This window comes from Mesocricetus auratus, unplaced genomic scaffold (genome assembly GCF_017639785.1).
Source record: "Mesocricetus auratus isolate SY011 unplaced genomic scaffold, BCM_Maur_2.0 Super-Scaffold_100025, whole genome shotgun sequence".
Lineage (NCBI taxonomy): Eukaryota > Metazoa > Chordata > Mammalia > Rodentia > Cricetidae > Mesocricetus > Mesocricetus auratus.
The window spans coordinates 5576069-5598472 of record NW_024429206.1 but is presented as its reverse complement, the minus strand read 5'-3'; the positions used below and the strand labels follow the sequence as shown (position 1 = coordinate 5598472).

At 50.6% G+C, this 22404-nt stretch overlaps 1 protein-coding gene across 1 annotated transcript in view; it reads right to left on the bottom strand.

Annotated features, from left to right (window-relative positions):
- Acacb (acetyl-CoA carboxylase beta) overlaps positions 1-22404 on the bottom strand; it is a 101560-nt gene that overhangs the window by 29925 nt on the left and 49231 nt on the right. The window contains 19 exon segments of the mRNA XM_040731305.1: positions 587-628; positions 848-904; positions 2482-2589; positions 2674-2773; positions 3274-3411; positions 4399-4517; positions 6794-6883; positions 7373-7486; positions 7912-8025; positions 10414-10538; positions 10640-10728; positions 11491-11591; positions 13044-13232; positions 13944-14090; positions 16649-16783; positions 18650-18730; positions 18732-18801; positions 19908-20053; positions 21347-21428. Coding sequence (XP_040587239.1) covers positions 587-628; positions 848-904; positions 2482-2589; positions 2674-2773; positions 3274-3411; positions 4399-4517; positions 6794-6883; positions 7373-7486; positions 7912-8025; positions 10414-10538; positions 10640-10728; positions 11491-11591; positions 13044-13232; positions 13944-14090; positions 16649-16783; positions 18650-18730; positions 18732-18801; positions 19908-20053; positions 21347-21428 — 2047 coding nt within the window.

The following is a 22404-nucleotide window of genomic DNA, read 5'->3' as shown; positions in this document are numbered from 1 at the left end:
GACATGCCAGAGTCATGAGGCTGCTGTCTGTTATCTTCAACTTCTGAATCCTGACTTCTTTATACAAATAAGTGCCCCCAAAGGAACCAACTGGCAGTTTTGGAAACTGAACTAGAGAGACGTCTCCACCACATCCCATCCAAAAAGATGGTGTTTAGCTGAGTGAGCAGATCCTGAATCAATCAAAATGCAAAATGCTGAACTTTGCTGGGTTCTTGAGTTTGCACTGAGAGTGTGGCCACCTGCTCAGAGCCCGAAAGGGCTGGGTACTATGTGTTTTAGGGTGATGACCACAGCAGACTTGGTGACAGTGTGAAAGCCACGGTGACGTCTAATCACATGGCTGTAGCTGTGCTCCGGTATTCATTTATACAGCAGGCAGCTGGAAGCCAGTCTGAATACACAGCAAATGCAAACTTATCCAATGACTGGGAGCCCGGTGTGTCTGAGCTCGCAGCAGGAGACACTCCTACTGGCAGCATGGTTCCAGGGAAACGTGAGGGCCCACACCTCAGGCTCTAAGCATGCCCGGAGGCCTGGAGTGTGACATACCCACGGAGGACAGTATCAGCACTTGCAATCATACCTCATCTCTTGCTCTGAACGTGAAGAACTTGGGAAACTCTCTCTAAAAAAGAAATCCATGCAAGAAGCGATTAAGATTCTGAACCCTTCCTCCGTCTATTCTATTAAATAAAGACGATTCGGTCTACTTCCAGAATGAGCCATCCGGAAAGATTTCCCTAGAAACTAACTGCTTCTACCCCACCCTAGAGAATAAATATCAAATATCTGGCCCAGAGGCTTGGAGAACAGAGAGGACAATGAACTAAGGAACGGGACTAACCTCTTGGGCAACAAGGAATGTGATTCTTCGGAGTCCGTAATCCACAAGGATGTGTTTCTGCATTAAAAACCACAAGCACGGTGGAATATTATTTGGTTAGTAAAGGCTGGTGTCCTGATGTATGTTGCTATGTGGATGAATCCTACAAGTGTAATAAATGCAAGAAGCCAGTCAAAAGACCACCTAGCAGGGAACACTCAGAATCAGCAAGTCTACAGAGAAGGGCAGTGGGTCAGTGGCTGCCTAGGCTGGGCTGTGGAGAAGGCTGTGAGAAGGCTTTGGGTTCTAGATTTCAGAGAGGCAATGTTCTAAAACTGACAGTAGTATGAAGGCCATGCAACTCTGTGAACATACTTAAACAGCATCAAATTGTACATTTTGTGATTTTTTTTCTAGTAATGGGATTTGAACCTAGGACCTATAGTATGCCAGGCAAGAGTTCTACCACTGAGCTACATCCCCAGTCTGAATTATACACTTTCAATGACTGTGCTATACACTAGGTGACCTATAGCTTATTAAAATGCTGTATGCACTACAAGTTAAGAGATGTGTACAAGAGTATGAACTTGATGCTATGTATAGAAAACCCAAGAGCAGATGAAACTCAGGACACAACCCATTTCGCAGATAGAGAAACTGAGGCTCAGAGGGGAAAGTGACCTGCCATACCCACAACTCTGCTACACCTGTCTGTATCTGTATGTCTTGAACAGACACAATAGCTGGCCCTGTGTGAGGACATCTGCAAGGGACAGCCGCTGCAGGCTTGCACACACCTGTGACCACTTTAGAAGCTCCTGGTTCCCCCAAACTACTTCTCATCTCTGCTTCTAACCAGGCAACTGTGTATAACTCTGGTCATTTGATCATGAAGTCATCCTGGGAGAGAGAGCCTCTCTCTTCCTGCATCCCTGCTGAAGAGGCTGTGGTCCACCCCTGTCCTCTGCACAAGGACCCTGGCTACGAGGACTAGCAGAGTTAGGGCAGGACACCAGGTCTGTGCCTCTGAAACTCCCCCAGTCCACCTCAGGTGCTCAGCGCCCTCCCCAAGGAACCTTCCCCTCCCTGGTTACTATGGAAACATGTGCCCATGGTTACCGTGGAAACTGTCAGGTGTGGTCCCTTGCAGTGTGAAAGGCTTGGGGGGGTACATCTAAGTGATGCCGTGGGTCCTGGAGACAACACCCTTGGAGAGGCCAATGCTCTCACAGGAAGGGCCAGTTCAGGGAGGGGGTATACCAAGAGCAAGTGCGGCCCCTCCCTCGCTTGCATGCATCCCCTTGGTGCAACACCATTCACACGCTGTGAGGCAGCAAGGGCCGTGGTGAGAACCACACACGGTTGCTGGTGCAGCCTCCAGAACTGTGGGCTGCATAAGCTTTAAAAAATTAGATTTATTTTATGTATATGAGTGTTATGCTCCTATGTATATCTGTGTGCCACAGTTATGGGCAGTTGTGACCTGTCATGTGAGTGCAGGGAACTGGACCTGATCCCCTGCAGGACCTGTAAGAGCTCTTAACCTCTGAGCCATCTCTCTAGCCTCCCATGAACTTATTACTTTATTCCCACCCTCAGGTATTTTGTGATAGCAACACAAAGCGGGTGACCGACAGCCGACCCTGGGATACCTTGGACTGCACAAAGGTACGGAAAATTGGCACCAGCGCCTCATCCTCCAGGTGGTCGGCGCATTGGATGGCCACATTCAGGATATGGATGGGTTCCTCTCGATGGTTCTGTGGGAGAAGAACAAGAGCTTGGGGCAAGAGGGCGGGGCCACAGTCTGCCCCACCCCAGTGCGCGCCACCCACGGGGCTCACCTTGGCATCATCGTCAGCGTACAGGGAGGTGCGGGCCTTACTGAAGAGGGGGGCATCCGTAGGCACGTTGGCAAAGCAGGAGATGACTTCATCAAAGTTCCTGGGGGTGTGGGCCAGAGGAAAGCTGGGACTCCTGCCTCAGGAGGGCGTGGTCAGTCCTCGAGGTGCAACAGCGTGCCAGAACTGTGGGCTCCTACCTAGCCATGTCCCTTAGGACCACGGACCAGCCTTTCCCAACGCTCCCTAAGGAGTCTGTAATTCTTTTTTTTCTTTTATTAATTTATTGTTTACATTCCAATCGCAGTTCCTCCTCCCTCCTCTCCTCCCGCTTCCCACCTCCCATCTGCTCCTCCCAGAGGGTGAGGCCTTCCCGAGGATGTCTACTAAATCTGTTCCACCATCTCACTGAGGCAGGACCCAGGCACCTCTCCACCCCCACACCCCTGTGTCTAGGCTGTGCAAGGCATCTCTCCATAGAGAGTGGGCTCCACTAAGTTTGGAATTATTAACTGCTGTGCCTGTGTCTGGGTTTCCCTGAGTCCAAGTGTTAATGAATGGATGGCTGGGGGTTGGGAAAGCCGCACAGCTCCTGCGCCATACCTGGTGAACTCTTCAAATTTCCTGAAGGCGACCATGGCCCCCATGCGCTGGCACAGCGGGGAGAAGCCACTGTCCATGAAGAGTTCTGTGCTGTGCCTGAGCAGGTCAGGGTTAGAGATGCTGATGGGCATGGTCATCCTGCGGGGTGACAAGAGACAGAGGCTGAGGCAGCAGCTGCCGACTCTGCCCTAAGGGCTCTTCTTGCCAAGGGTGCCTGGGGAGTGAGGGCAGGCAGGATAAGAGCCTTCCTTAGGTGGCGTCTGAAATGGGGGCCTACAAGGCGGAGACTGCAGCTAAGGGCAGGTGCTGAGGGGTCATGTGAGAATCCTTGGGACAAGGAGTAGACCAGGAGCCCAGGAAGAGAGTGAGTGAATGAATGAATGGATGAATGAATGAATGAGTGGATGGATGATTCATTCAAAGTTCAGTCCCAACACAGTTCTCAGGTAAATCCAAAGAGGTGAACAAAGACACAGAGGGGTAAGCTCCCAGCCTCAGTTTCCCCTGTAGAGCCCTGGCTCTAGGCACCTGGGAAGGATGCAAACTTGGACCTGGGATCACCCCAGGCCTCCACTCCCTTCACTCTCCTACCGTCAAGTCTCCCTTGGGATAACATCAGTGCCTGTTAGGGGTTTAGAGGGCCACTGCTCCCAGGGACCCCCTGGAGTCAGGTGTGGGAGGGGTGAGTCCATGAAGCCTGAAAAGAATATGCACAGAGACCAGAACTGCCCCGCCCCTCCTGGGAAGGACTGCTGCATGGCGGCCCTCGGGGGGCATATGGGAAACTGGACCTGGGGAAGGTTCTCTTTCCTAAACGATGAGTGAGGCTTGCCGTGTCGCCATCTTGCAGGCCCACGCCACGCACTTTATCTGCTGCTGTGTGACTGAGACTCTACATTGTCATTTCATGTCATTTGCCATCTTTTAAGGCAGCACACACGGGTCACTCGACAGGAGACGGAGATGGGCATGGGTGATTAGTTCCATTCTACAAACGAGGGCGCAAGGCTGCAGGAAACCTCCAGGTGGGAAAGGATCTCCTTTGTGGATCCCCAGCATCCAGACAGAGTTGCCGGAACCTTCCAGAGACAGTGAGGCAAGAATCAAGGAGAAACCACTCCATACCGGTTGGGGTGGGAAGACGGCAGCATGAACTGGAACTCCACCACGCAGGTGCCGTCTGGGAGCTCCCGGTGCTGTAGGCTGTTTAACTCGTAGGCGATGTAGCCTCTCCGCACATAAACCTGTCAGAGCAGAGGGACAGTGGGCAGTCACCGTGGGCTCTGAAGAGGTGAAAGGTTGTACACAGGACCGCTGCAGGTGCTCTGGGCTGCATGAAAGGGGATTTCTCAAGAGACCAATAACAAACATTTCAGAGTGGGGGAGACAGTCCTGCTGCAGCCCCCCATTCCGCTGTGAGTGTGTGTATCTGTGTTCTAAAAAAATTTCATTTAATGAAATAAGTAGTGGCATAGATGGCCCATGAGCTACAGTTTGTACACTCCACTCCAACAGAAATACAACACACGCCACAAATTTTAAATTTCTAGTAGCCACTTAGGGAAAAAAATCTACGTTTCCTCTTTCCCTAAATACCCCAGATATTTTCATCTCAACACGCAATCGATTTAGTAAAGAACGTGGGTGTTTCACATTCTTTCTTGCACACTAAGTCTCTAGAGTGGCGTGTAATGTACACAACACACAGGCTCAGAGGGGACAAGGCCCATTCCGAGCTCTCACTAACACAAGTGAGCGGCAGCCACACTGACCCATGGGGTAGCAGAGCTTTGCAGCTCAAATGGGAACAGGAGAGCCATGGAGTTAGCAACGCGGGCCTTAGTGCTGTCCTGGGAGAGGCTGCTGTGGGAGCTTGGATTGGGGGCAGATTCCCACTTCTCTCAGATAAACCTCCTGGGACCTAAATGCCTTGATGCTCCATGGACACAAGATCTTGGCTTCATAGTTTCGACTACTACACACCAGGCAGAGGGTGACTGAGCCCAGTCCCCACTAAAAACCCCGGATGCTAAACACACCCGGTGTCGCATGAGCTGCCCAGGTGCACTTCATTGCCCATGTGTCATAACTGACTGTCAGAGGAATTCACTCACTGTGATGCCCCTCCCAGAAGACGCCAGGAGCCCCACCCTCGCCCCATCAGCATCACAGATGTGCCCTCCTCCTTGCTGTCTGCCTTCCATTCTGTGTGATCCGTGACCGTTATCACCATGACTACCAGAGTCCTGTGTGTCCTTGTAAATCATTGACCTGGAGTGTGCTTGGCTCCCAACCCATTTAGGGACAAAAACAAAACAAACAAACAACCCCTCCCCCAAAAAACCCTCTGTTTTCTCAAGAAACTGAGCCTAGACTGTGTGTGTATTCCCAGGGCTCCTGAGTCACAAGGCTGAGTCATAAATACGCTGATGCAGAACTAGGACGTGGGAAAGCAGGTCCTGGAGCCACAGAGACAGCTCGTGGGTAAAACAACTGCTGTGCCGGCCTGGCGACCCCAATTTGATTTCCAGATCCCACAGAAAAGGCCAGATGTGGTGACACACATCTGTCACCCCGGCGTCCCTACAATAAAGAACCAGCTGGAAGCTCAGAGTCTAGTACACAGCCTGGCCATGGAAATGAGAGACCCTGCCTCAAAAAGGCAAGGTGGAAAGGGTGAACCACACCTGAACAGACGACCTTTAACCTTAAACTTCTATGTGCGTCCCACAGTACATGCGCCCTCTCCCCCACACACACACAATGAATTTATTAACTAAAAGTTTTTAAAAGGTATATCCTAGAAGAGGCCCTCACACACACAACCAGGGATTAGCACATGTCAGAACAATATCTGATGTGCATGCTGGCCTCAAAGGACTCCTTACAAAGCGACAACTTTGTAAGGAGGCGGATTTCTGTAAGTTTGAGGCCAGCCTGGTCTACAAGGCTACACAGGGAAACTGTCTCAAAAAAACCATCAGTCACTGGACTCAGTCCAGGGTTAAGGAGGGTCCTGAGGACAGGAGTGGCCACCTCCTATTTGCAGGAAGCAAACAGCCGTCCTGAGAGGACGTGAACACCACTGGGCTCTGGAATTCAGGGAGCCCATTAGATGCTCCACGGGAAAAGCCCTTCCCTGCCCCATGGGAGGTTGCAGTGTTCTCTGCTCCAGGCAGGAACATCTTGCTAAATACACACAACAAGATATGTCTGGCTTGGCACTGGGGTGTGGCTTCAAGCTGCGCCCTGTCTGGAGGGGTCTGTGATGCCAAGACACAGCAGCATTCCTGGCACAGATTTTGCAAGAAGACCGCTAAAGTATGAATCCTGATTCTGTCTCTGGCTATGTGACACTGAGAATGTCACCTCACCACTCTGAGCTCAATTCATTTCTCTGTGAGAGCAGAATAGTAACCCTCCCTAGAGAGAATAGGTCACATTTGCAAGGTACACAGCTCAGGGTTGGGCCACACGGTGGGCAGGCATCAAACACTCCAGATGTCTTGCTTCTTCTTACCTCCAGTGACGCCATACAGACGACCTTGTTTTCATGGTAGAAGAAAGTTGGCAGGACGTCAAATATAGTTGTTTCTGAAAGTATTAATTTCTATGGGAAACAGAAGGGGCCAAAAGGCAAACAGAAAATGAGCAGGTCTGACCCAGAAGCTGGGTAGTGGCAGGAGGCACAAGTAGGCTGGGCCACAATGCAGGGGACTCCTTTGCACACAGCCTTGGGAGATGGGACAAGTAAGGGGGGTGGGGGTGACTGTGCCAAGGGCGAGGTCCCAGTTTCAAATGCTGATGGGTGCCTAGAAGTTGGCAAGACCCTGGGAAGAGGAGGCCAAGTGCCCCACCCCCAGCCCCACACAAAGGACTCATGCCCTCTGGAAGGTTCCAGAACACCTTAATTTAAACCCTGTACTGGCCAGGAAAGCCTCAAGCCTGTTGCCTGGTGCATCCTGGGAACGGGTTTCCATGCCTGCAACTCCCAGAGCCTGCAGGTGTCCCCTGGGGCCATCCTAGCCACTTTGAATTTCATGTCGCTAAACTGGGGGCTCCTTGAAGGGAAGAAAAGCCTATGGTCCCAAAGACTCACCTTGAGGTTTTCTGGGCAGAACTGGTGGCCATACATGTCGATGGCAGACAGGAAGATGGATTCCACCTGGTTGTGCCGCAGCTCATAGGAGGGGAGGTGGGAGGCAATCAGGACCTGTAGGTGATAGGAGGCAGGACTCAGATGAGAGAAGCTGGGAGGGACACACACAGACACTAACATGCACACTCACACGAGAACACACAGCACACACATGAACAGGCAAATGCACACACATGCAAATGCACAAACACACACATATGCACATGCGCACACATGTACACACAAACACATACACACATACACACACATGTACAAACACATACACATGCACACTCACACGAGAACACACAGACACACACATGAACAGGCAAATGCACACACATGCACACATACAAATGCAACACATGAACAGGCAAATACACACACGTACACACATGCCACGCATACAAATGCACAAACACACATATGCACATGCACACACATGTACACACACACACACACACACACACACACACACGGCAACACACTTTGACACCAACCTGCCTGGCTCTGAGGGCCACCTTGCAGTGCTCACTCCTGCTCAGCTGTGTGAGCTCGTTGAGGATGGAGGTCAGCTCATCTGACAGGGCAGGGTCTGGACCACAGAGCTCATCCTTCAGGGAAGACAACAGAACCTAGGTTGGCTTTGTTTAAAGTGATCCGGCCAGCATCTGGCTGGTCAGGGGTGGCAGTCTAATCTCAACTCTCTGGACACATCCAGCCAGCTTTTTAAAAAAAGGCCTTGCCTCTTTTTACATGGGTACATGTCATTCACTCACTCACATCACACATTCATTCACTGACTCATACACCCTCAACATCCGATGGGAAGAGAAGTACAGCAGAACCCTTTACCATGTACAGGGGGCTTTACATGTGTGGGTGAGCATGCACACGTGCACACATGCCTGGGGAACAAGACCAGACCACCTCATATGTCTTCTTCCACTGATCTCCACTGCATTTTCTGAGTCAGGGTCTCTCCTGAACTTGGAACTCGGAACTCACTGGTCTGGCTAGTCCCCTAGGCAGCTTGCCTTGGGGATCCCTCATCTCTGCTTCCACTGGGATGACAAGTAGGCCACCACACCCGTTGGCTTTTTATGTGGATGCTGTGAGTCCAAACTCTGGTCACATATGTGCAACAAGTGTTCTACCTGCTGAGCCATCTCCCTGGCCACACATCCCTCTGCCAAGCGAGGAGCCATTCCGCTGCAGACTGTGCTGTGTGCGCATGGCCCCTGTGTTTCCTGTGTCTTCGCTGTAAGAGGGGCTTGGGGACATCTCAGAGGAGGGGACGCCTAAACAGTCACTGGATCTGTGATGTGAAGCAGGTTTGCTGAGCCGCTGGCCTCCACTATCCATATCAGCCCATGCTGTCCTCTAAGACACCTCGCTACCTATAGATTGTCACCGCTCACCTGTGTGCATGCTATGCTCCAATCATAACAAGTGTAATCCCAAGAACAGTCTGTCACTCAGACCCTCTCAGGTCCAGGCAGGATCAGAGAGCAGTAGCTCTCACCCCCCCCCCTGTGACTGCAAGGAGCACACAAAGCTCAGGTGCTGTCTAAGGCTTTCTAAGAGGTACAGCATTCAAAATGCACTTTGTACAGGTTGGAGAGATGGCTCAGCGGTAAAGAACGTGTAATGTTCTTGTCAAGGGCCCCAGTTAGGTTCCTAGCATTCATGTTACTAAGCTGTAACTCCAGCTCCAAGGCATCTAATGCCCTCTACTGGCCTCTGTGGACTCGTGCATTCAAGCATGCACACACACACACACACACACACACACACACACACACGAGCATTAAAACACCAGGTCACCACCTTCTACATAAAACAACTCAAAATACACTTGCCAGAGGCTGGAGAGATGTCTCAGTGATTAAGAGCACTGACTGCTCTTTCAGAGGACCAGGGTTCAATTCCCAGTACCCATATGGCAGCTCACAGCTGTCTGTAACTCCAGTTCCAGGGGACCCAACACCCATGGCAAAACACCAATGCACATAAATTAAAAATAAATAAATTTTTAAAAATACACTTTCTTGTTCATGTCTAGGAAGCAACTGGTATCGTACAATTTTGACAACAGCATTGCGTTCTATTTTTACCGTCACTAACGTCCTATGACCTCTGAACCACACTGAGAACCAAGACTAGGAAGCAAAGTTCATTCCTGGGTCATTGTTCCATTGGAAAGTCCCTGATGCAAGTGTCAGCGATGCTCAACTTAATCCTGATTGACAGGATCTAGAAGACAAAGCTCTGGGCCTGCCTGTGAGGAAGTTTCTAGGTTAGGTTAACTGAAGTGGGGATCCCCATCCTGAATGCGGGCGGCGCCATTCCCCGTGGGGGCTTGGACTGAACGCAAAGGAGAAAGTGAGCTGAACGTTCATGTGTGCCCGCCTCCTGACCGTGGATGCAAAGTGACCAGCCAGCAAGACGTCTCGGGATGATGCACTGTGTGCCCTCATGAGGGCCATAATGAACCCTTTCCTTCTTAAGTGGCCTTTGTCAGCTAAGTCCTTCCTCCTCCTCTCCCTCCTCTCCTTTCCCGCCTTTTCAGTTCTGGCATGGAACCCAGGTCCTAGTCCTGCTAGGCAAGTGCTCTGTCATGAAGCCACATCCCAGCTTAGTCCTCAACTATTTTCAAGAAAGAGCCAGAAAGCAAAGAATTAGGCTTTGCAGGTGTTTTGTTTCTGACCTAACTACTTGTCTTTGCCATTGCTTACAGTGTGGTGGCACAATAAAACCTTATTGTAATAATAGGCAGTGACACAAAGCACCTACTATGTGCCAGACCCTCTTGACTGCTTTAAACATGTATTAGTTTATAAGCTCATATACTTAATCCATTTTATTATTGTTGTTGTTATTAATTTTGACATCATGACTCCCTATGTGGCTCAAGATCAACCCAAGGAAGGAGAGGAGAGGGAGGGAGAGGGAGAAACGGCCCATCCCACCCCCACCTGGGGCACGGGTCCCCATCTTACTATCAGCATGATCACCAGCTGGTTCTTCTTGGCCACTTGTGCATGGGAGAAGATGCAGTCCAGCACCTGGCTCATGTCCGGCTTGAACTGCTCTCTCAGGTTGATGACGCACTTGTCATAGTGGGCTGTGGGGGAGACAGGAGACCCAGAACCGTGAGGCCGGCGCCTCCCCGCTTGCCCCGCCCAGAGCTTGTGGCCGACACGGGTGGTGGGTGGCATCTCTTGCCTTGTTGGAAATAATGCTCCACACTCAGATACCTCCGCAGGAGGTCCAGCACCACCGTCTTCATGTAGCCACGGGTCCCGCTGCGGTACCTGGCGAACCAAAATCAGCTCTGTCACCATGCCCACCGCCTCCTGAACACCAGATGTCTCAGCTAGCGCTGTTACTGCTTTAAGAAGGGAAGCACGGGCATGGTGACCCATGCCTGCAAGAGCACTCTTCCTGCAAGGACTTCAAATTTGAGGGTGGCACGATTCAGGGAGACCGGCTCTGAAAACCAAGAGCTGGGATGTAGCTCAGTGGTAAAATCCTTCCCTAGCATGTGCAAAGTCCTGGTTACAGTCAGCATTGGAAGAAGAGGAGGAGGGAGAGAGAGGGTGGGAAGGGAGGAGGGGAATGAGGGGAAGGGGAGGGAGAAGGGGAGGGGAGGAAGGAGGGAAAAGGGGAGTACACTCCAACTCCTCAGGCCTAGGGGAATATGGAGTGGGCTTAGTGCTAGCTAGGCAGGTCAATATAGCCGTGACTTGTTCATCAATCCAGAGTCCAGACCGGGTCGGTCCCCAGGACTAAGCCTCTAGGCAAGCCCAGAGAGAAGGGAAAAACCTTAAGAGTTGAGCTACTAAAAGAGGAAAGTGGGTTGTAGCAGATTTTAATCACAAAACAAAAATTTCCCATGACCTATGTAACATAGAAAGATGTTTTCAGAAGTCAAACTTAAGAATGTTTGCAAAAACACTTTTTGTAAATTTCCCTTCCTTTCTGAAACAAAATGCAATGTGATATCCCTCTATGTTTGCGTGCACGCGCATGCACGCACACATGCAGGAGATACTCCAGCCCCTGGATGCACTTGCCTCTGGACCAGCTGTACGATGCTCTGTGTGTTCATGAAGAAAACTTCACGATCCGCCTTACGTTGCAGGGTGGCAGCGTGGCAGTCCAGGATGGTGGCTATCTAGATAAGAACACAAAACAGATTAGGTCACTGCCAGCCACCTGATCCAGTTGCCACAGGGTAGTATCATGAGGGACCCACCACAGGCTCCCAGGGAGGTCCCAGCCTGATTGTACTCAAAGACCCAAGCCACCTGGCCTCTCCCTAACAGCCCTGTTCACCCCTTCGATGTCTCTCTGGGGACCAGGAAATCAGAATGCCAACAGTCACACAAAGACATGAGCTAATGAAATGTTTCCTCCCTTCCCCTCTGACAGGACTCAGGGGAGGAGGGACTGTCCAGCAAAATGTGGGCTCAGGATGGAGAAGGGCCCTGTCTTTATATTAAAGTTCATGTGACTGGCACGTTTCCTTTTACAATTACTGTGGTATGTGTACATGATATATGGGGGATATAAGCACCCTAGCACATGAGGAGGTCGGGATAACTGTGACGTTGGTTCCCTCCTTCTACCCTTATGTGGGCTCTGAGGATCTGACTCAGGTCATCACGCTTGCTTGGCAAGCGTCTCTCCCTGCTGAGCCATCTCACGGCCCCCCAAAAAAGGCATTTTTAATGAAAACTAAAAATAAAACTTGCATTAATGTGAAATTTCTGAAAAGTCCCAAACGCATCCGTCTCTCCATGGAGCCTCTATTTCTGGTTGGGAAACAACCGGTCCCTCCTCCAGCTGTGACGTATAGGCTTAGCGAGAAGAGAGTCACTCAACTGTGCCGCTATCCTCTCCTCTCCCCCCACGCCCCACCCCTTCCCTGGCAGCGACTAACGGACTTCCTTTCTACACTGATTGCCTGTTCCGGACACTGTGTGCTTTTGACTGGCTCCTTTCCCTTAGCACCAGGCTCGTGCATGTGGAGCTGACTCTTAGCACCATTCCTCTTTATGGTGAACAATATTCCAGCCCTCAGGAGCTCGGGGTGTAGCTCAGTGATAGAGTGCTTACCTAGCATGCCTGAGGCCCAGCACTGCTAACAACACAAACAGTTTCAACCTTTAGAGATGCTGACTTCCGGCAATGGCCTGGCTCAGCTTCTCGGGGACTAAGGAACGTGAGGGATGTGGGTGACGACAGCAGGAAGGAATGGTGAAGGCAGGTGGGAAAACGTCCTTCATAATAAACGAGACAGGCCAGAGAGAATGAACAGTTTTTGTACTAAGGGGATGTATACAGTGATGGTTTCCATCCCCACAGCTCCGGACTTCCAAAAACGATTTGAGCTAGCCCGGGCTAAGGCAGTTAGTTCTATAAGCACCATGACTCTCCCTGACTCCTTGAACCTGAGCTGTTAGAGTGAGGCCTGGGGACTGGGGTGCACATCAAATCGGCTGGAGTTCTATAGAAAAAGAAAGAAACCATGGGCCCACCACATTTGGTGCTGGCCCAGATTATGAGCGGCCAGACAAGGGAGCGAGCATAGGTGTGGCTGGCTGGAGCTGGCTGGGCAGCGCACCTGTTGGCTGGGGAACTGGCATAACACTGAAGTGATGTTGCTGGCGTACTGGGCCATCACCCTGCGGACCGCCTTCTCCACGGGTGCTGGGATGCGACCTGCCACGCTGGTCATGATCTCCTGCAGCTCCAGGAGAGGCAGGGATGGGTGCCGGAGCGTCATCATGAGCTTCTGGACCCAGTCCTTCAGCTGCAGAGGGACAATGGCATCAGCTACCGCATCAAGTATGTATGGACAACTCCATCTGCCATGGACACCCTACCCAACTCAACCTACGCAGGCCACACCTTCCAGCAGTCTGGAGTGGAGTTGCTCAAGTTTCCCCACAGAGAGGCCCGTGTCCCTCTGGTTAACTGGACAGCCAGCACGGCATGGGAGAACAAATGAGATCATGTGACAAGCTAATGCGCGTGGGACACTTGATTAGCACACCAGGAAGAATCCAAAATCTTTTTTTCCCCATCTTTTTTAGCTTATTTTTGTCCCTTTAAAACTGTGTGCATGTGTTTGTGTCTGCATTGTGGGGTGTGCACATGAATCCTGGTGCCCTCAGAGGTCAGAGGAGGGTGTCTGATACCCTGGATCTGTGGTTACAGATGCTTGTGAGCTGTCCCAAGGGGTGCTGGGAACCCACTGAACTTGGGTCTTCTGGAAGAGCAGTACGTGCTCCCAACCCCTGGGCCACTGAGCAACCTCTTCTCCTTCTTTACCTATTTCTTGTTTGTCTTTTTGTGTTTTCAGAGACAGCCACAGCGGGCAGACAGAATGATCACTCCCCATTCACAATTGAAATGAAAATGGAGAGAGGTCACTTAGGTCACCCGAAGCTACTCAGCGGGCAGGAAACCCTCCTGGCTCAGCACAGGGCCCTGGGTACACCAGGGGCTCGCCGGCTCTCACCTTTGTGCTGAAGAAAGGCTCGGGCAGGCAGTAGCCACTCATGACATTGGTCAGATTTTCCAAGACACTGTGGAACACCTGGTGCAGCTTCTCCCCAAGGATGGGCAGGGTCTGCTGCGCAGGGAGCTCCCCTGTGAATGGCTGCGCCTGGGGGGACACGAGGACAGCTCACGACAGGGCAGAAAACTGACCCAAAACCCCACCGACCCACTCAGTCGAAGCCTGAGAAAGAACAAGAGACACCATCCTGGGAACCTAACACTGCTAAATTCAGGTCTGGGTCCAAGCTCTTCACATTATCCCCTTTGCAAATGACACAAATTTGGCAACTTACACTGCAAACAATTATAGGGGACGTTCTATTTTTATTCTGGTTTTCTTTTTCTTATTTTTAAAGACTTATTTATTTATTATGAATACAACATCTGCCTCCATGTATGTCTGCAGGCCAGCAGAGGGCACCAGATCTCACTATAGATGGTTGTGAGCCACCATGTGGTTGCTGGGAATTGAACTCAGGACTTCTGGAAGAGGAGTCAGTGCTCTTAACCTCTGAGCCATCTCTCCAGCCCATGATTTTCTTTTTGATAAAGATTACCTCCTTATTCTCTTTTTGCTTTTCTCTGTAGGTTCCTGCCCTGTTTTGTTTTGAGGCAGCACAGACCAGCCTCGAAATCACACTTCTCATGCCTCGAACTCCTGAGTGCTGCGATTGCAGGCCTGCGCCACCATGCCTGACTTAATTAGTGTGATCTAAAATTCTAAATTTATTTTGAATGTAATATTTGTTTTAGTTGTGTGCATGTGGGGGTGGGTATGTGCACATGCATGCAAGTGCCTGTGGAGGTCAGAGGCACAGGTTGTGAGCTGCCCAGCATGGGTGTGGGAATCAAAACCCTGCTCCTCTGTGAGAGCAGCAAATGTTATTAATCACATTGACTGATTCATCTCTCCAGCCCCGATTTATTTATTTATTTATTTATTTATTTATTTGTATGTGGTACTGGGACTTGAACCTAGGGCCTTGGACATATTATGCATATACTCTACCACTGAGATATATGCTAAGTGAAATAAGCTAGCGACAAGCTGGCAAGTACTGTACGATCCCCACCCTCCAAGAAACCTAGGGCAGTCAGATCCCAGGGGGAATGTAGACTTGTGGTTGCTGGGGGCTGGGCAAGGAAGGAATATAAAGTTGGTATCTGGTGGGCACGGCTTTAATTTTGTAAGAAAGAAAAGTGTTCTGATCAGCGGTGATGGTTGCTCAACAATGTAGGCCTAACACCCGGAATGGCCCATTTCAAAATGACAAAGTCAGGGATGGAGCAGGGAGCTCAATGGTAGATGGTGGCCAGCGCGCACACACACACTCACACACACAGAGAGAGAGAGACAGAGAGAGAGACAGAGAGAGAGAGAGAGAGAGAGAGTAAGCTATATATATTTAACCACAATCCTAAATTCTGAGTAAATTATGTATGTTAGTTAATAACACATCAGTAGAAGTCCATTGTGACTAATGGATCTTATTATGATAACAATATAAATTACCTGAATAGTAATTACTAATAAATATTGTTGAATTACTATCAGGACAACTGGGTGCATGGAATATGAAAACCCTTTGGAAGATCTGTAATCCTGCAAGTCTAAAGCTGTATGAAATATAAAATCTGGCTTATATAGCACATATTAATTGAACAAAACAATAATTCTTTAAGACAGGGCTTCTCTGTGTAACTCTAGCTGGCCTAGAACTTTCTCTGTAGACCAGGCTGGCCTCGAACTCACAAAGATCCATCTGCCTCTGCCTCCAGAGTGCTGGGATTAAAGGCATGCACCACCACCGCGTGGCACATAAAATAATATTTTAAAGGTAGTCCCAGATGGCTCACGGATCCCAGCACGATGGTATACTCCTACAACTTGGAATGTGGAGACAGAAGGACCTGGAATTCAAACCCAGCCTGGGCCAAGGCCAGCCTGGGCTACATAGCAGGACCTTGTCCAATATATATGTGTATGTATATATCGGTGGTGAGATAACTTAGCAGGTAAATGTTTGCCATACAAGTCTGAACTCACAGTAAGAGAACCAACACCCCAAAGTTGTCCCTTGACCTCTACTCACACATGATGGCACACAAACACACACTAATAATAATAATAATAACAATAATTGATAAAGTAATTTTTAAATCCAAGGGCTGGAATACAGTTCAATGCATGATAAAGACCTTGGGTTCACCCCCAGAACTGAAAGAAAAACAAAACAAAACAAAAGCAGCTTCACGGGCTGGGTGAGAAGCAAAAGCAACCATGTAGGGTGAGCGCGAGCTGAGGCACTGCCTGGGGCAGGTCCTTCCAGCTGCAGGAAGCAGGCTCCAGGGGGAGGCTTGTGTGGACTCCTGAAGCTGGGGACAGTGACAGAAGGGAAAGCCTAATGGTCACTGGCAGCAGCTCTGCTTGGCTCTTGGAAGCTGGGCTTCGCTCCAAGAGGATGAAGAGCTGTGGAGGGATTGGAGAAGACAGGGGACATGGCTGCCAGGGGCCTCCACATTACACGGTCACCAGGGCCCAGTGTGCCTACAGATGATGCAGACAAGCCCAGGGACAGAGACTCGGGTCTGCTCGCTCTGAACAGCGTGACACAGTGGGAGATCCTGAGCCAGCCAGAGATGCTGGGACCACGTGTTACGTACTGCATGCACTTTTGAGGCGTCATCGAGTTCCAGCCTCGCCACCACGCAGCCAGCCTCCAGCACGACCCCTGGGCGCTTGACATACCTCACCCGGCCACTCTCCTGCACTCTCAGGGCCATGATCATCTTCATCACCTGTTTGGCAGGAAAGAAGACTAGGTCAGAGTGCCCTGGTGCTGCCACCCCGAGTCACCCCCAACTAGTGACTGTGGAGCAGGGGATGCAATCCAGTGACAGCAAATCTCTGGGTACCACTCAAGCATGAGACAAGAAACCTGTCATTCCTTCCACCCTGCTGTGTACCAGGCACGGGCGCCATCCGAGAATGGTCTCCATCTACGAGGCCAGCCAGGGAGGCTGGTGTATGTGCCACCCATTACACAGCCATGGGAACCGTTTCCTTTTGATTTGTGGTACTGGCGATGGAACCCAGGACTTCATGCATGATAGACAAGCACCCTACCGCCGAGCTGCACCTCCAGCCCCCTCTTGACTATTTTCAAAGGAAAGCCTGTCCCTCAGAAACACTGTTAAGTACTATTACCTCCAGTGGTCAGTATAAAGTCACGTACATACTATGATGTTGCTGGTCAATGAGAGATTACATAGATGATGGCCGTGCCACAAGACTATAAGGAAGCTGACTCAGTGACTGATGACCTAATGACACCATAGCCATGTCCAAACTATGGTGATGCTAGTGTGATGAGCTGTCGCACTGCCGTCTGGGAAGCACAGTGTAGTACTCACACGTAATGCTGAGATACTGTTGGCGCCAGCCCCTTCCATCTCATGCTTAGAGCTCATGTCAACACCTCAAGTGACTAAAAGACACCTTCCAGGCTTGTGCAAATACACTCTACAGTGTCCACATGACAAAGCTGTCCGGGGACACATTTCTCAGAACATACACCATTTCTGAACAACACGGGACTCTCAGCCTCCCTCCACAACCCCGGCTGTCTAAAACAGACATTTAGCATCATGCCCATGGTGGAGGGCGCCCTCTAGAGAGAGCTTTGTAAAATGAAGCACCTGCTTGAAACCTACCCTGCAACTCGCTCACCTAACCCAGTGTCGAAAGATGCCAAAGACATGAGATCTGCGACCACCAACGGTGGACCGTGGTACCATGCCGCTTCTTGTTTGGCTGTCCCCCTCATCCATCACCTCCGTGAATTCCAAAAACCGCCTTCCTGTCTCTGAACCTGGATGTCTCCATCTGTAAACGGGAAGCTAGTCCCCTCCCTCACCGAGAATAGCTGAAGTGGAGAAGGACAGTTCTCCTGATGAGCCACTCGCCTTTCTCACAGCAGAGAGGGGAGGCCAGGCTTGCAGGGTGGCTCTGTGTGCTCGCAGGCAACAGCAGACTTAGCTAGCCTTCCTGGGTCTGATCTCTTCATGCATATGACACGGGAACCACACATGTGCCCACCTCATCAACTTGCTGAGGTTATGAAGGCAAAGACGGGGTTGGGGTGTAGCTCAGTGGTAGCATGCTTGCCTAGTGTGCTGGAGGTCTCAGGGTCCATCCTCATCACATTAGATCAGCGCCCACTGGACGCTCAGTGCATGGTCAGTTCTGGTCAGTTCTGGTCGTGGCTTCAGTCATTGTCACCACCATTACTAAGCAGGGTTTTTTTTTTGTTGTTGTTGTTCGTTTGTTTTGTTTTTGTTTTGTTTTTCAAGACAGGGTTTCTCTGTGTAGTTTTGGAAGCTGTGCTAGAACTCGCTATGTAGACCAGGCTTGCCTTAAACTCACAGAGATCCCCCTGCCTCTGCCTTCAAAATGCTGGGATTAAAGGCATGTGCCACCACCGCCTGGCTTACTAAGCAGTTCTTACTCCTTCCAAGAGATGTGGGTGGTCTGGACTCTATTTTTAAACATACTCATTGACTACTACACATTTAGGCTGACCCTCACAGGCCAGGGACAGAGGTGAGGCCTGATGGCTGAGGGGCAGGGTTTCCGGGCTACAGACCCACATTCCCAAGGCTGACCTCCATCTCAGCGTAGCTGCTCCCAGCTTCCACGTGGTCTCCATCCTCTACCGTGTACTGTGTCAGCTTCCCAGCCGAGGGGGGATCTCAGGACTGTGGGGTCATTCTCCTTTTCAAACACGCAGGTCTTGTTGCCGATAGTGATTCGGTAACTGGGGGGGGGGGGGCATGGAGAGAGGGACATGGGAGACAGATGAAGTCAGCGAGGGAGCCAGACTGTAGGGGAATGACCCCTTTCCTAGGGCGGGCATTCCATCACCCTCTGTGAGGCATTAGGACCTTTATTTCCTGTGGCTGAAAACTAGTTTCTATTACTGACATAATCCCCAAGAGCCTGGCACAGGGCAATCAGTCAATCAATACTATTCAATAACCCTCACCCGATTCTAAATCCTTCCTTAACTGAACTGGGGAAGTCAGTTTTGGGCGGAGCCTACAAGAATCTTGAATATTCTTAGCAGATAGAACATGATTTGAAGGCAGAGTAAGTGACACTGGGGTACGACTCTAACCTACTTTCTTCTAAAATATAGGGGACTGAGAACGGGGTCCCCCTCACTGACCCAACTTCCGGGAGTGGGCTCTAACCCATGCACACACTCCACACTTGCCAGGGTCTGAGTGGCCTCCTCTGCCTGGGTCAGCCACGTATCACTATGACCTCAGCATGGTCAGGCAAAAAGGAGCTGGAACTATCTGTACCCATCTTGCAATGCACCATGCCTAGAGCTTCCAGCATCCTTCCACCCAACAGGACACAAAGCCAGCCACTTCCTGCCACTGTCTGTTCAGTGTTTCATCTTCTGCCATAGGCTGGAAGCCCAGGAGTGATGACATCAGAGGTGCCATCCTCCTCCCTAGGCAAGCACTACCGTCCACGGTAGCTCAGTGGCCAACCGCTGGATGGTGGATCTAGTCTATGCTCATCCTGCAGGTCTATGGGTCCTGTAGCTCAGACCTAGAGTAGCTGGTGCCTCCTCACTTACCCTGGGGACAGTGGCTCTGGTTGTCATGTCCTGTTTGTCCCTGAATCCTCTGGTAACTAGAAATGGGAACTGCCTGGGAACCCCCACCCTCAAACACCGGCCAGGTGCATGGAGTTCCAGCCAGGATGGAGACTTTCTCAGAATGCCCCAGAATGAACCAAAGCAGGCTTTAGCCGGAACCTCAGGCCTGCACGGAGGCCAGCTTTGCATTTTAGCTCCTACAGAGAAAGCAGTACATCCTCCATGCTTCCCGGGCCACAGTACTCACGCACCTGTCCACCTCTTCCTTCATGTATGTAGTGTAACTGCTGCCATTGTAGGACAGGAGCAGCCCCCCATCGTTCAGCCGGTGGACATCAATCTCGATGTGGCAGTTGTTCATGATGAGAACAAATATAGTCAGGGACTGCCGGGCCACCTGTGGGGACATCAGAACCCTGGTGTCCCTGTGATGATGAGTGTGAGCCAGCTGTCTACTCTGCCCTGGATGTGGACAAATGGCTTCAGGCTGCAGACACACGCCCTGTGAGCTGGGTTTCCTTGGGATCTGTTTCCAGGTGTTACTAGGGCTGGCAGGGACTGCGGCTTGTGCTCTGGGTGAGGCCGCAGTGGAGGCTTCACCTGGGATCTGGTCCACTAAACTGTGTGTGCCTCCCAAATTCCCATGCTGGAACCAAGCCTCAAAGGAGAGCTTAGTCGGAAGTGGGAACCCTGGTTCAAGTGCACACCTCATGAGGACAGAGCCTTCTTAACACCTTATAAAAGGGACCCAGGGTCATGAGATGACACAGAAGGTGAAGGCACTTGCCATCGAGCTGATCCCCGGGATCCACATGGTGGGAAGAGAATCAACTCCTAAAAGCTACCTTTGACCTACACAGATACACAGACACAGACACAGACACACACACACACACCCCTGCACACATACACACCTTCACACATGTGCACACACCCCTACACACACATGCACACCTACACATACATACCTACACACAGACACACACAAGCACACACATACCTACCCATACACTGCTGTACTCACACACACACACTTTGTACTCTCATAGATACATATGTACACACCATGAATGAATAAACAAATTCAATTTAAAAGTTATTAAAGGGACTTCAGAGCTCTCCCTTCCCTCTTCTGTACCACACGAAGACACACAGCAAAAAGGCATCCACTAAAAACCAGGAAATGAGCCCTCAGAAGATACTGAACTGGCCTGTGCCTTGATCCTAGATGTCCCAGTCTCCAGAACTGAGCAACATCATCTGTTGCTTACAAGCCCCTGGTCTATGGTATTCTTCTATAAAATCCTGAATATGGACTGTGGCTTACCAGAGGGGCACTGGAGGGAGCTGTGTACAGTGAGCTCCAACCCGGCTCTACACTTCTACTACAATGAAATGCCAGCCCAAACCTGGCCAGTATTCAGCATGTCTTCATAACATGCACACAGGTGTTAACTCACACACAGACAAATGTTTTGCAATAAAAGATAGGGAAATACATTTCAGCGTTCTTTGGGTACCACTTGGCCTTCCTCTCCTAAGATGAGTGTTTAGGATTCAATGACATGGACTACAGAGAGTCCTGAGGGACACACAGCTCAGACTCTCAAATGAAGACTCCACTCCATGTACCCAGATGTCAGGCTCAAAATGGTGGGAACGTCTGGGAACACAGAGGATGTGTCTTTACCTTGAGAACGTACTTGACACCTCCGTAAATCAACTCAACGTCCACAATGTTCAACAGAGAATCAGCTGGGAGGACCTGGCCCCTGATGGAGAAGACAGATACGGCATCAGTCCAAGAAAGAACAGAGATCCCTATAGCACCTCTTGGGCTAGGTGATGTCCCCCAGAAAGTTGAAGAGTGGGTGCCCCTAAGTGTGAAGTCCTGGGCTCTACCCCAGCATCATCCTGGAACTTGCTCTGTAGACCAGGCTGGCCTTGAATTCACAGAGATCCACCTGCCTCTGCTCCCCGAGTGCTGGGATTAAAGGCGTGTGCCACCACCTCCCAACTTGGTTAACTAGCTTTTTGCTCTTCATAGAATCATCAAACCAGGCAGAGCAGAGACTTATCAAAGGTGTGGGACACGGACCCTAGAGAGGAATTGGCACCCATGAAGAATGGGACATTTGAAAATGACTTCAAACCCTGAATGATGGCTTTTTCAGGAGAGTCCCACACGGAAGTCAGGTGTGGTGGGAGGGGAGGACAGGAGGGTAAGCAAGTCAGTTGTGGTGGCCTGTGTCTATTAGCCTGGCACTGGGGAGGCTGAGGCAGGAGGATAAGTTAGTCTGGGATACATACCCAAACTGTTTCACAAAAATATAAACGGGGGAGAGTGGGGGGCCTGCCACCCTTTAGCACATGAGCTGTGAATGTACTGTCACTCAAAGGCGGTGAGCAAGCACTACTATTTATTCTTTGACACTCTGTGGGGACGTCATTCTTTGTCACGATACTTCTCAAGAGAGGGCACTTCGTTCTTATTGCTGGGACACTCAGGGATGAGCCTCCCTTGGTCTCTAGCAGGCAGGAGTCATGGATTCTGCTATCACCCTACAATACACAGGACAGTCCTCCCAAACGATGATCCAGGCACAAGTTGCCTTGCAGGCTTCACCGCACCCTATGGACCCTCCACACCCAAAAACCTCTCTGAGCTCACCCCCAGTCTCTTCCAAGCAGTACATGTTTATCCATGGAATGTTGAAGGTAAGCTCCAAGGAGAGGCACCCTAGCTCC